Source organism: Lacerta agilis, chromosome 12 (assembly GCF_009819535.1).
Source record: "Lacerta agilis isolate rLacAgi1 chromosome 12, rLacAgi1.pri, whole genome shotgun sequence".
Lineage (NCBI taxonomy): Eukaryota > Metazoa > Chordata > Lepidosauria > Squamata > Lacertidae > Lacerta > Lacerta agilis.
Genome location: NC_046323.1, coordinates 33,556,528 through 33,570,502, shown reverse-complemented (window position 1 = coordinate 33,570,502; position 13,975 = coordinate 33,556,528). Strand labels below are relative to the sequence as shown.

The following is a 13,975-nucleotide window of genomic DNA, read 5'->3' as shown; positions in this document are numbered from 1 at the left end:
ATAAATTAGCAGATGCATTTAAAACAAAACAAAAAAGACACCCATGGTAGAGGCCCATTTATCTTGTTGGGATCACCTGCTGCAACAAAAATGTCTTCATTTGTTTCCAGAGGGCACCTGTCATATCTCAAAGCTCTTCCCCAGAAGAGAGGCCACGACATTGAATGCCCTGCTCTGTTACTGTGGAATGGGCTCCTGAGCATGGGCGTCGCGAGGGGGGGTAGTGGGGGAGGTCCGCCCCGGGTTCCAGGGGAGGGGGGTGACACTTGGGCCAGCCCCGCCCTGCTGGCGGGCCCCGAGCAAGCTGCGGAGCAAAGCCGCTCTGCCCCGCAGCCTGTCCGGGGTCCGCCTGCCAGCACCGCTATGGGGCTGCCCCAGGAGCCGGTGCTCGCTCAGTGGTCACCGCTGGAGCAGCAGCACCAGTGGGATGAACTGCGCATGCCCAGAAATCCGGGCATGTGTAGTCCATCTCAGCCAGCGCTGCTGCTCCAGCGGCGACCGATCGACCCGTCGAGTGAGCGCTGGCTCGTGGGACTTCCCTGTCCGTGCTGCAGCACTGTCAGGATGGACAGTCTGTCCTGACGCATGCGTTGTGACATCATGATGCATGCGTTGTGACATCATGATGCATGCGTCAGGACGCCCCGCCCCCAGGGGGTGCCTGCACGTGGCAATGCTGCCCCAGGCACCCAAGAGGCTCCCTACGCCTCTTCTCCTGAGGTCTTTGGAACTTGCAGGAGATATAAGTGTACAAATTAAGACATCATAACACAGCATGGTTAATAGTTAATGTTTGGTGGATTAAGGACAGACTTTAGACATGTGGAAGGGTGTTACAATGTTATTTCATTCTTCCTCTGAAAGCTGCACCTGTACACCAGAAACCTATGGACCTCACTGCGTATCAAAATTTGATGACTGCCAAGGGCGATCTCCTGCTCTCTGTGGGCATGGGCTCTGTGTTGATGGAAACAGGGAGCAACCTGGTCAGGTAAGCGAAGAGAGCCCCTCTAGCCCTCCTAGAAAGAAAGTTATGAAGCAAAATGTGCAGGTAGCCTCCTGAACAATTTCTGTGAGATGAACAAGCCTGGCTGCTCCCACTTTTTTATCCACTGAGTTAAAGTTGTGATAGATGTTTGGACACCAGGCAATAGGAATTCTTGGGGTCCTAAAATGCTGCTGCTTTCTGTTCCCCTTTAGTGCACTGTTCCTGCTTCTGTTTTGTTTTCTAGTCCTTGGAATATCTGCAGTCTGTCCTTCCTTTTCCCTAGCAACCAGGATGCATCTTTCCTAGGGTGGGTTTGTTTGAGATCACGCAGTCTCCCCAGAGGCAATTTTCTGCACATAATACAACATAATAAGTACAAGTGAGAGTTAAAGAACTGCCCCCATCCCTAAATAGCAAATGCAAAATGTGAAAACTTTACAAAAAGACTTTGGCATGGGCAGGAGCCAAGGACCACCAAGAATTTATTCTATAGTTAAATTGCAGTTCAGTGGCATGTATGTCTACTCAGAAGTAAGTCTTTTGTGTTTAATGGAGATTACTCCCAGGTAAGTGGGTTTAGGATTGAAACTTAAGCTTGGGTTTCATGTAGGTGTTGTGTAAAAGCAGCATCCTTGTGCCTTTAGCAGCTACGTGGTAGGCAAAAATTCAATAGGTTAAGCCTTTTCTAGTATGGAAATACAATTATAGCAAAAACTTCAGCTGTTCACATTCTGCCTAACAGGCATTTTATTATGTGTGTGGCCACTGATTTATTATTGGGTCCTTCACCTGCAAGAGAGGACACAAATCTGCATATAATGCAAAACATGCTAATCTGTAGCCTTTTATCAAGTGGGTTGGAAAGCCACATCCACAGAGTGCTGGGGCCATAAGATCCTGCTGGCACCCTTGGCCCTTGTTTTGGAGTTTGAATTGCTCTGGTCCAGACTATACTAGCTTTAAATGCATTTCGTCAGTGAATGAATTACCTTTGTTTGTGAATTTTCCCCAAAGCATAACAATCCACAGTATTCCAGACAGAGCAGCCAAGTTTATTTGCAGATGGTTATGTTTGTATCAGTCTTACGATACACTAGTAGGCTGTGCTCGCTGAATTTAATTATATTTAGGCTGATTTCATGATTACTGGTCATTCTCTGGCTTATTATGATTAAATTACAGGTTCCCTTTTACTGGCGCACATTAAGCCTCTGCTGCTAGTAGAGGAGAACAAGCTTGGGGAAAGAACACAGACCATAATTGAAATGGGGCTCTGTAAAGGCAGATCACCGCACGGCTGCAAGCCTGGCTTGAAATTAGCAATAGTGCAAAAGGTTTATTAGGAGCAGTTCCTCTTGTGGCATTTACACTGGCATGTTCATGATTGCCCTGTTTTAACTTGGCAGCCCAAGTACAGCTGCATCTGTGATGCTGGCTGGATGGCGCCACCGGGGAGCCCTGCCTGCACTGCTGACATCGATGAGTGTAGCCTCCCTAAACCTCCCTGCTCACTGGATCCTCCTGTGCAGTGCCAAAACAAGCCAGGCTCTTACTCCTGCGGTCCTTGTCCATCAGGTGAGTAGGGAAATAAAAAGAGTCCTGCTGGATCAGGCCAGAGGCCCATCTGCTCCATCACTCTATCCTCACAGTGGCCAGCCGTATCATGAAGCTTTCTGTTTCCATAGGTTGGCAAGGAAACGGCTACACCTGCCAAGATATTAACGAATGTGAGATAGATAATGGAGGCTGTTCAACTGCCCCAATGGTTCAGTGCGTCAACACCATGGGCTCCTTCCACTGCAGCTACTGTCCACCAGGTAAACAATGGATGTCCTCTGTATTTTTCAAGCTTTGTTGTTTTGTAGACCTTGATGCTGCTGTACCTACTCAATAATATCTGGCAAATTGGTCCAACCTGTTCTTTGGGAACCTGCCATCTTTCAGCTACCTGCAGAAATACAAATACATTAGGAATAGAAAGGTTCAATGGTTTTCTTCACCTGGTTGCAATAATGTCATTTATCATGAGACTGCGAGGTTTTATGGTGATTTTATCAAAGAAGGCAAATTTCAATGTGTTGCAGGGCAAAAACTGATCACAGTCTTTGACAGTGTAAAAGACTTTTTTAATCTCCATTCAGGTTGGGTAGGAAACTGTGAATTTCCTTCCTTACTTGAAAGCAGTTGACTTCCCTGAGTCTCCTGAGAGCATTTTAGGCTGCAATCTTCTGGGCGCATGTAGGGGAACAATTCCTATTGCATTCAGTTGGACTGCTGAGAGAATATGCATTGGCTTATCCAACAAATGTGAAGCACTTTGATTCTGTTTGCACACAGTCCAGGAAATGGTAGAGGATCTAGCAAGGATAGGTGAAGTGGATATTAAGGTTCGTTTTGTACCCTGGAGTTTCGTGACGCTGTGAAACAGGTACTCTGCTGTTGCCATTTCCAGTTCCCTCTTACCTGCTAAGCTTGTCTTGTGGGGGGGGATTCCACCCACCTGCCTTTTCCAGATCTACAAAGCACAACATTACCTGTCCCCTTGATAAGTTCTCCTGTGTTTTCCAGCCAAGCAATGCGTACAAAAATGCATATATTGCAGTAAAGTGTGCATAAACACACATATGTTTGTGAAAAGTAACATACAAAATGCATTCTATTAAGGGAAATCACTTTGCAAAAAATGTGTGTTTTAGGCAAAAATTCCCTACAAACACATGTGTTTTAGGATAAATTAGCATTAAGATGCTGGTGGGTTTTGAGGAGGACTTTTTGCTTTTTAATTGCCAACTGAGGAGGAAATGTGGAGAACCAAAGTTAAGACAGGAAAAAATGAGAAATAGATGTACTGAAAATGGCAGTCCTTAGGAAGGAAGCCTATCACCACGACCCCCGCCTTTGAGTGATTTGTTTGTGGGAAAGTTTAATGGAGCCTGGCTCCACAGGGATGCCAGCTTACATCTGGCTTGCACCAACCACTTCAGCCCCATTGCATCTGGGGCTGTTACAGGAACCCGTCACATGGCAGAGATCTAGGGAAGTCACTGCAGAACCAAGTGCAACAGCTGATGATATCATCAAGCCCATGAGACTTGGATAGCCCAAATTCCTGCTGATTTATAAGCTATATTAAAATAGACAGGCTTTGTGCTAATGTCACGGAGACCCGAACAAGCCTTCCTTGAATGATAAAACTGGAGAAGAATTTGCCTCTGGCTTCATTTGTCACTGTTCTCTGTCATCTTTTCAACGGCTTGACAGTATAAACACATGTTTGCTATCATATGATACCACAACTTCATAAAATTGCTGTTTTATTCAAACCAGGCTATGAAGGAGATGGGAAAGTGTGCACCCAGGTTAATATTTGCTCAGTAAACAACGGAGGTTGTCATCCACTCGCTGCATGTACCAGTATATCAGGTAATGCTGTTGCTAAATCATCACCATCCTCATCCTCATCCTGCTTTGTATGGGGTTGGGAGATGAACCCTTGTGTGGTGGAACAGAACACTGGGTTAACGATAAACAGACCCTGGTTGAAATCCCCACTCAGCCATGAAGTGCATTGGGTGGTCTTGGGCCTGTCACTGGTCACATCCACACAACAACAACAACAACAACAACAACAACAACAACAACAACAACAACAACAATTACTTATACTCCGTCCATCTGGCTGGGTTTCCCCAGCCACTCTGGACAGCTCTCAACAAAATATTACAAACACGATAAAACATCAAACATAAAAACTCCCCTAAACAGGGCTGCCTTTTAGATGTCTTCTAAAAGTCAGATAGTTGTTTATTTCCTTGACATCTGATGGGAGGGCGTTCCACAGGGCAGGTGCCGCTACCGAGAAGGCCCCTTGCCTGGTTCTCTGTAACTTTACTCCTCACAGTGAGGGAACCTCCAGAAGGCCCTCAGAGCTGGATCTCAGTGTCCGGGCTGAGTGATGGGGGTGGAGACGCTCCTTCAGGTATACTGGGCTGAGGCCTTTTAAAGCACTAGTTTTCCCCAAAAATAATTGTGGGAATTGTAGTTTAAGGGTTCTGGGAATTAAACCACAGAGCCTAGGGCTTGCTGATCAGAAGGTCGGCGGTTCGAATCCCTGCCACGGGGTGAGCTCCCGTTGCCCGGTCCCTGCTCCTGCCAACCTAGCAGTTCAAAAGCACATCAAAGTGCAAGTAGATAAATAGGTACCGCTCCGGCAGGAAGGTAAACGGCATTTCCGTGCGCTGCTCTGGTTCGCCAGAAGCGGCTTGTCATGCTGGCCACATGACCCGGAAGCTGTATGCCAGCTTCCTCAGCCAGTAAAGCGAGATGAGTGCCGCAACCCCAGATTCGGACACAACTGGACCTAATGGTCAGGGGTCCCTTTACCTTTACTAAGGGTTCTGGGAATTATACCTCTGCGAGGGGTAAAACTACAGGTCCTGGGATTGTTTTGTGGAAACCCTGTGCTTTAAAAGTATGGTGTGTATGTGATCTGTCTCTCTCACCCATTCTGCTTCTGCTGAACCTGCTTCAAAGGCTTGTTGTGAAGATAAAAGGCAAGAGGGTGGAAACAAATCCTGCAGCTTTGAACTCCTGGCTCTGGTGAGGCAAACTGAGAAATAATGGGTGTAATTTAAATAGAACTACAATTCGTCTCCCCAGAGTGGGGAGAACTATGTGCCTTCTCAGTATGCTGTCCTAGAGCTAACTTTATTATCATTTATACATGAGGAGGATATCTAAAACAATGCCTAATATAAAGACGTGCTTGATGCCTTTAAATATTTTAGAAGTTTTTAATTGTTCTTAAAAATGTTTTTATTCTATTTTTATAGTATTCTTTCACCACTTTGGTATTTGCTGCCCTGAGTTCTTTTGGAAGGATGGGATAGAAATTTAAATGCTGTTGTTGTTGTTGCTGCTGCTACTAATACATGTACATTTTATGCAAATCTCTATCCATGATGCGTTGCTCATGAGCACACGGTTGGATGAAAGGAAACTCAGCTCAGGTTAAGGGACCAATCACTATGGGGAGCTGAATGCCTGTCAGCTCCCCACTTCAATCTTCTGACTTCTTCCTCCTTTCCCTGGCACGGATGCCGAGCACTGGGGGCTTCGCCAACATGCAGGGGGCAGGGATACGATGCCCCCTGAACTCCCCCAATACTACAGTTAAATAACAAGCACAGGCACTCTAATCCTGCACATCAGGAATTTCAATGCTTTGTAATTGAATCAGATTTTTAACTGGGGCTAATCCCTGTAAAAAAGTATTGAGTAAACAAGCCATTATATTTAGCCTAATAATTGAAATGGATTTCCTCCAAACAGCACTACACACTTAATCCTGATAACAGCTTCTGCTTGACTAAACAGCCGGAAAATATTGCCTACATCAAGGTTGTTGTTGTTGTTTTAAAATAATTTTTAAAAAAGGTTTTTATTTTACTCTGTTGCTTAAATCGTTGGTTACAGGCATTGCCATTTCTCTTGAGCATATGGGTTTCAAACCAGGCTAGTTTAAGTAAACTGACTTAAATCAGAGGACTGCATCTTAAATTATTTGTAAGTCACAACTTAAAAAACCCCCAACTACAATGGATCGTTTGAAGATTTTGCTGCTGATAAAGCAGCCCCTTGAAACAGGTGTGTTCAACATGATTAATATCAAATTATGATGATGTTCATAGCTTTGATTATTTTTGCCTCTTCTTCTTTTTTGCAGGCCTTTTGCCTAGTTGTATCTGCCCGGCTGGATACACTGGGAGTGGCTATGGCCCCAGTGGATGTGTTGCAATGAGCACTATCTGCCAAACGCAAAACCCTTGTCTAAATGGAGTGTGTCTTGTAAGTGTTCATTGCTATGTTAAAAGCGTAAGATTTCAGATGTCATGAATTATTATAACATTAAGCTTTGAGAAGATCAAGTTACACGTTGGCTCATAACACATAAGAACATATTACGTTGCTGTTGCATTGCTAAAAAGGATGTATAAAAATTAATACGTTAAACTGTAAGGATGAAGAGAAATTTGACTTCATTCTCATTTTATGTGAACTTACCTAGTTCACAGTTCTCGAAACAACGTGTGAACTGAAACTCGGCTCTCTTTTGAAGTTTGCACTTCTCTGAATTTTGTGATATTGTTGCCAACCAAAAATGAATATGTTGGAGGAAAGTTTGCATAGGAATGCATGTGATATTATTATTATTTATGAATATCATTTGAAAATAACACACAAAATGCATATTGTGTTTTTAAATGCCTTCAAAAATGTGCACATTAATAAAATGATATATTAGGAGAAATGTGCATTTAAATGACAATTTTTCATATGGGTGGGAATTGCAAATTAATTTACTTTTTTTAAAGTCCTCGTGAAGTTTTATCTGCAGCTCAGTGTGAATTTCTCCTAATACAAATATGTCTATATCAAATTTTGCCCAATATACACAATTTTGTAAAGCAATATTCCCCAATAAAGCATATTTTGGTATGTTATTTTTTTCAAACATATGCATCTATTTGCAGAATTTATCACAGTGTATGCATTTCTGTACGCATGACTTGGCTTGAAAAACTGCATTGCAAAATTCGGAGAAGTATAAATTTTGAAGCATGGCTGTATTTCTGTTCGCACACTGTTTTGGAAAATGCAAAATAGATAGGTTAACCCTTAAATGTGAACTGAATTGAATATCTCCCTCATCCCTACCCACAGTTTAGCAATGTGTCTGAACCCACCCTGTTTATTACTGAAATATGCCAAGCCGTAGTTAAAGCTAACCACAGTTTAGGGTTCCACCCCAATGCTAAACTGTGGTTAATAAAAAATGGAGGTGAAAGTTTTCAGTCTCCTCCTGCCAGAAAGGGAAAGGGGGAGCACATGAGTCTGAGGGTTTTAGTGCTGTCCATTGATTGCTCTCCCACTCTAAGCTATATTACTTTTTGCCATTTGGCATGTACATCTCCTATCTCCTCCCATGTCAGTGTTCCCTCATATTTTACAGGGCAATGAGTGGCAATCCATATTGAAGTCCCTAGTGCAGAAGTACCCATGATGTAATGATAAACCATAATAAACCATAAGTTTTGGTTTTGTGCAAACCTTGCCAATATGTCTCCACTTTAGTTCCCAAAGGGTCAATGTTGGGCTAAGGCAGGGGTCAGCAAACTTTTTCAGCAGGGGGCCAGTCCACTGTCCCTCAGACCTTATGGGGGCTGGACTATATTTTGAAAATAATGAACGAATTCCTATGCCCCACAAATAACCCAGAGATGCCTTTTAAATAAAAGCACACATTCTACTCATGTCAAAACATGGTGATTCCCGGACCGTCCGCGGGCCGGATTTAGAAGGCGATTGGGCCAGATCTGGCCCCCGGGCCTTAGTTTGACTACCCATGGGCTAAGGATACAGGGTTATTGCAACGCTTTCAGCAACATGCTTTGATTTGAAGAAAATCTATACAAATTATTTTTTATTGTAGTTTATTTTTTTTCCATTTCAGCACAAGGACACCCCACATGGTTGACTTCTAGCTCTTTTTGCCTATGTTGAGCCACTTATCTGTATATGTTGCTATGATCTAAATCCATGGTTCCCAACGTGAGGCACACACCCCACAGGGGGGCAATTTAAGAATGAGTTATTAATAGTGAATGGCCTTTTAGGCATCCTCCATATGAATAGTTCACTTTTAGAATAATAAGAATTAGATGTCATGGGGGGGGGCATCAGAATTTTAGAGCATGGCCAAAAAAAGGTTGGGAACCACTGGTCTAAATTCAGCATGGATCTGGCTTTTGCTGAATATTACATTATTTGCAGTGGTGTCCCAAAAGCCAAATCTTTGTAGAATTTGCACGGGCTTTAGTTACTATTTTAATGATGGTTTTTATATATTGTGATTGCTGCATGTCAACCTGGGCTCCTGGAGAAGGAAAGATGGGACGCAAAAATTATTATTATTAAGCATATAGCAACCATGTATACAAAGCTTGTTCAACATGCTCTAAAGTACCTTGAAACTGCTTCTAGGTTATGGCAGTAGTAGACTCATATGTGTTTGGTTTCTCTTTTGTTTGGTTTTATGTCTGCAGACCACAGTCTCTGGCTACAACTGTGTGTGTCATCCTGGCTGGACGGGTGCCAACTGTACAGAAAACATTGACGAGTGCTCCAGCAATCCTTGCCAGCACGGAGGAAGTTGCACCGATGCAGTGAATGGCTACTCTTGTGAATGTACAAGCAGCTGGACTGGGCCTCAATGCCAGACACCCCAACAAGGTAAGTGCACCGTAAATGAATGTCATAAGGCACTCAGAGATTCTAAACGGCAGGCCCTAGCAGCAGGATGTGGGTGCCTTGTGATCTGTGCCATTCTGGCAGTTTGTCTGAAGAAGGAAGCTGTTGCCTGTTCTTTGATGCTCTATAGCTCCATCCACTGCAGGTGGTCAGAGGCTGGCATTGCAGCTGTCAACTTAGCAGCAATCAATGGGAAACAGAATTCCAACTAAAATAAAAAATTCCTTCCAGTAGCACCTTAGAGACCAACCAAGTTTGTTCTTGGTATGAGCTTTCGTGTCTGAAGAAGTGTGCATGCACACGAAAGCTCATACCAAGAACAAACTTGGTTGGTCTCTAAGGTGCTACTGGAAGGAATTTTTTATTTTATTTTGTTTGGCAGACCAACACGGCTACCTACCTGTAACTAGAATTCCAACTAGTCCTTTAAAGCTGCTTACCTGGACCTAGCTTCTTGTCCTGAACAGCTTTCAGACTTTACAGTGTATCTCTCCATCCCTACTTGACCGCAAGGATGCTGAGAACTGCTAGGTGATCCTTGTTCTTTTCATGGAGCTACAACTCTCATAGGGGTTTAACATTCAATATCTCTTCCCAGGAAACTCTGGGAATTGTAGTTCTGTGAAGGGAATAAGCATCTCCTAACAACTCTCAGCACCCTTAATGAACTTCAGCTCCCAAGATTCTTTTGGGGAAGCCATGACTGTTTAAAATGGTATAAATACTGTTTTAAATGTATTAAACAAACAAACAAACAAACAAATAGTTTATTTATACATACATACATACATACATACATACATACATACATACATACCCCACTGATCTGGCTGGGTTTCCCCAGCCACTCTGGGCAGCTCCCAACAGAATACTAAAAACACGATGAAACATCAAACATTAAAAACTCTCCTAAACAGGGCTGCCTTCAGATGTCTTCTAAAAGTCAGATAGTTGTTTATTTCCTTGGCATCTGATATGGAGGGCGCCACTACCGAGAAGGCCCTCTGTCTGGTTCCCTGTAACTTTACTTCTCACAGTGAGGGAACCTGCAGAAGGCCCTCAGAGCTGGATCTCAGTTTCCAGGCTGAGTGATGGGGGTGGAGACACTCCTTCAGGTATACTGGGCCGAGGCCGTTTAGGGCTATAAAGGTCAGCAACAACACTTTGAATTGTGCTCAGAAGTGGAGATGGGGGCCAAATACTGTATTTTAATCTGTTGAAGAGAGCTTGTTGAGAAAGGAAGGTGTTCAAAAGGCACCAAAGAGGCAATAGATACAGTATGTCACCTGTCTGGTATGTAAGTGGAGGGAATTCCAAAGGGCAGATGCCACCACACCAAAGGCCCAATTTCCTCATTGTACAGAAGGGACTTGATATCTACAGGAGGTCTTCTCCTGCAGAGGGCAGTGACTGGTTGGGTAAGAGGTGAGATGATCTTTTAGGTATCCCAATAGGTATTTCTCGTTTCCTTCAAGGAACTGCTGATATTAACTTACTTACTCTTTTCCATAACTGCAGCATGTGGAGGGTCACTTTCAGGCCTGTCAGGCTCATTCAGCTACCTTAATCACACTGAGCAATATAATCAGACGGTCAGCTGCGCCTGGGTGGTTCGGACTACAAACGACAAGGTAAGAGCTGAACAACCTGAGGGTGAAAGGGCATAACAGCAAAAAAATCTTAGGGCAAGGGAGTCCAGAAGGTAGATCACTGGGTGGAAGTAGATTGGCAAGGATTTCTGACTCTCTGTTGTTTAACAATGGCAGCAACAAAATGACTACCCCACCCCAAATTATGAAAAAAAAGTGGGGCAGTTGGGGGACCAGATGCAGGTGTTTGTGAAGATGGCATCTCAGTTCAGTTCTGTTATTTCTGGGCTTCATTCTGAGGGTCTTTCTTTTTCACCTAGCTCTGGTTCATGTCTCCTGGACCTGACCAGTCCTGTCTTTGGGAAATTAAAAGCAGGGGTGTGGGTGGGGAATGTTCAATCTGGGGACTCCCAAGCTTCTGGGAGGAATTCAGTGTCCCTGTTGAATTGGGATAATATGAAATCCAGAATAGCTATCAGGTTACCAAAATAGTTTGGAGCGTCTGGGATTAGATCCCCTGGTCAACTTCTGTGTATATCCACCTCTTTATCTCTTTTTCTCTTCCTTTGACCTTTGGCAATAGCTAATCCTTCTGCCTGCTCTGGGGTTTGTCAGGAAATTATACAGAGCACCTCCAAATGTTCTGGCAAACATATGACTGTGTGGACAGGTGTGCTATCTAATCTGCACAGTGTAACTGTATAAACAATATCTAATCATCCTTCAGCCAAGGCTCTCATACTCCATGGATAGAAAAAACAAGCAAATTAAATGAATCTCTCTGTTCTTTCCTGCTAGATCCTGCGGATCACATTTCCAGTCTTCCATCTGGAGGAGAGTATCAGCTGCAGGTCAGGCTTTCTCCAGATTCACGATGGAGAGTCGGCTTCAGCAAACGTGCTGGGAAAATATTGTGGGTCTTCTCCTCCAGAAGAGCTTTTCAGCAGCCATAACTCTTTGTATTTCTGGCTCTACTCTGACCACATGATGAATGCACGAGGGTTTACAGTTCATTGGGAGTCTCGGCAGCCAGGTAAGATGGTGGTGCATGAAAACGTTAGGCTCCTTGCAGACATTTGCTGCATTTAAAAGCATCAAGAGCTGAAACCCACGAGTAAGACTGTGCCCGCAACACTAGGGAGTTAATGGAGATGAGAGTCAGTTTTCCCTTGTGTGCGTTTGTGTGTCATTGCCCTTGTGAGCCCTTTCAATTTTATGTCTCTGGAATCTGCCTTGATGTTTCCCTACCACATTACTGGGCGCTGCTTGATGAGATGAAGAAGAAGAAGAAGAAGAAGAAGAAGAAGAAGAAGAAGAAGAAGAAGAAGAAGAAGAAGAAGAAGAGTTTGGATTTGATATCCTGCTTTATCACTACCCAAAGGAGTCTCAAAGCGGCTAACATTCTCCTTTCCCTTCCTCCCCCACAACACTCTGTGAGGTGAGTGGGGCTGAGAGACTTCAGAGAAGTGTGATTAGCCCAAGGTCACCCAGCAGCTGCATGTGGAGGAGTGGAGACACGAACCCAGTTCACCAGATTACGAGTCTACCACTCTTAACCACTACACCACACTGGCTCTCCCAGATGCACGTGCTGAGTGTTGTTATTCCCTCCCCTCAACTAGTATTTCCCCACTCTACAAGTTCTGGAAACCTAAAGTCTGTTGTGGGCATGTGTGCATCTATTTTTTTAGCTGTACATGTAGACATATATATTTAAAGTTTTTTTTTTTAAGACAGGTTTTTTAATGCACCAACACACAATGAACTTCATTGCAATCCAGAGTTCGGTAACATGTAGCTTTATATTGGATTTACTTCTTTTATCAGGTTATCCCTGAACTGGGAAAATCCAAATTTAATGCTGGGGAAGTACAGGCTGCCAGTTAGATAAGAAGCATGGCATTCGGACAGTGCTGGGGGTGGCGTGGGGATTAAAACACATGCAGCTTCAAATCTGCATTAAACTCCTGTGTGGATGAGCCCTGAACGAAGCAGAGCTGAAGACAGCAGTCCACATTTTGAAAACATATGTTTTAAAATAGTTTGTTTGTTTTTTTTAAAGCTAGTTATGTTCATAGCTGAGCAGTTTACTAATTCCAAGCAAAATGCATAGCTTCTAATTCTGCTCTCTTAGGAAAATGTCACATATTATGCATTCCCTGTTCAGAAATAACACGGAAGCCTTGTGTCTGTCATATATGATTAACACATGTGTTACTCTAGGCCTATAAGCTGAATATGAAGTGAAGAGTGATGTCTCTTGGTTTATATTGGAACGGGCAGCAGTGCATAGGAGTTTTCTTTATATATATAAAAAAACAAGCACCCCACAACCTAGTGATGTCATTGAGAGTACTCTGGGTGTCTATGACCCTGGGACATTTCACTTCCCAGGGTATTTGAGTGCTTACTAAGGATTTCAGGCATCCTCAAAAATCATATGCCCCAGAGCTTATTCTGATAGCTACAATGCCATCCCAGGTTGGTGCAAGAAGTCTTGAGATGTCTGGTTTTCAGGGCACATGGCTTGCAGTTAGAGTGGCCACATATTCATCACTGAAGAAAGAGGAAATACGCCACTACGTTCCACCAAAAAAGAGGACATATGAGGGCACAAAATGTGCAGGGAAAAGAGTACCTGAACTAATTTCCATTTCTAGATGCAAATTCAGCAACGATTAGCAAATTTAGTTCCAGTTACAGGTAGGTAGCCGTGTTGGTCTGCCATAGTCAAAACAAAATAGAAAATAAAAAAAATTCCTTCCAGTAGCACCTAGACGCAGGTCACTTGGTCACTGTCTTCCCCACTCTGGTGAGATGATTAGAAATGTGATTCAACTCCCCAGAGAGAGGAAGATGGTGACCTGTGTGACTGCTGTCCATCAAGGGACAGCAACCAGGGCCCTGCTCTCGATACCCTTTTGGTACTTTACCTTGAAACAGACAGCCCCTTCAAATAGAGGGCACGTTCAAAGAGAGGACTGCCCTCTCACAAATAAAGGGATGTCTGTTTCAAATTAGGACAAGTGGCTTTTCTCCCTGTGGTGAAAATGTAAATAAGAACCCCCTGTTTTTCTGTCTCCCTCTT

At 43.6% G+C, this 13,975-nt stretch overlaps 1 protein-coding gene across 1 annotated transcript in view; it reads left to right on the top strand.

Annotated features, from left to right (window-relative positions):
* Window positions 1–13,975, top strand: part of CUBN (cubilin) — a 134,316-nt gene that overhangs the window by 13,282 nt on the left and 107,059 nt on the right. Inside the window, exons 7-14 of the mRNA XM_033165105.1 lie at window positions 865–991; window positions 2,395–2,563; window positions 2,674–2,805; window positions 4,316–4,411; window positions 6,714–6,835; window positions 9,094–9,280; window positions 10,817–10,929; window positions 11,686–11,920. Coding sequence (XP_033020996.1) covers window positions 865–991; window positions 2,395–2,563; window positions 2,674–2,805; window positions 4,316–4,411; window positions 6,714–6,835; window positions 9,094–9,280; window positions 10,817–10,929; window positions 11,686–11,920 — 1,181 coding nt within the window. The remainder of the gene's footprint in view (window positions 1–864; window positions 992–2,394; window positions 2,564–2,673; window positions 2,806–4,315; window positions 4,412–6,713; window positions 6,836–9,093; window positions 9,281–10,816; window positions 10,930–11,685; window positions 11,921–13,975) is intronic.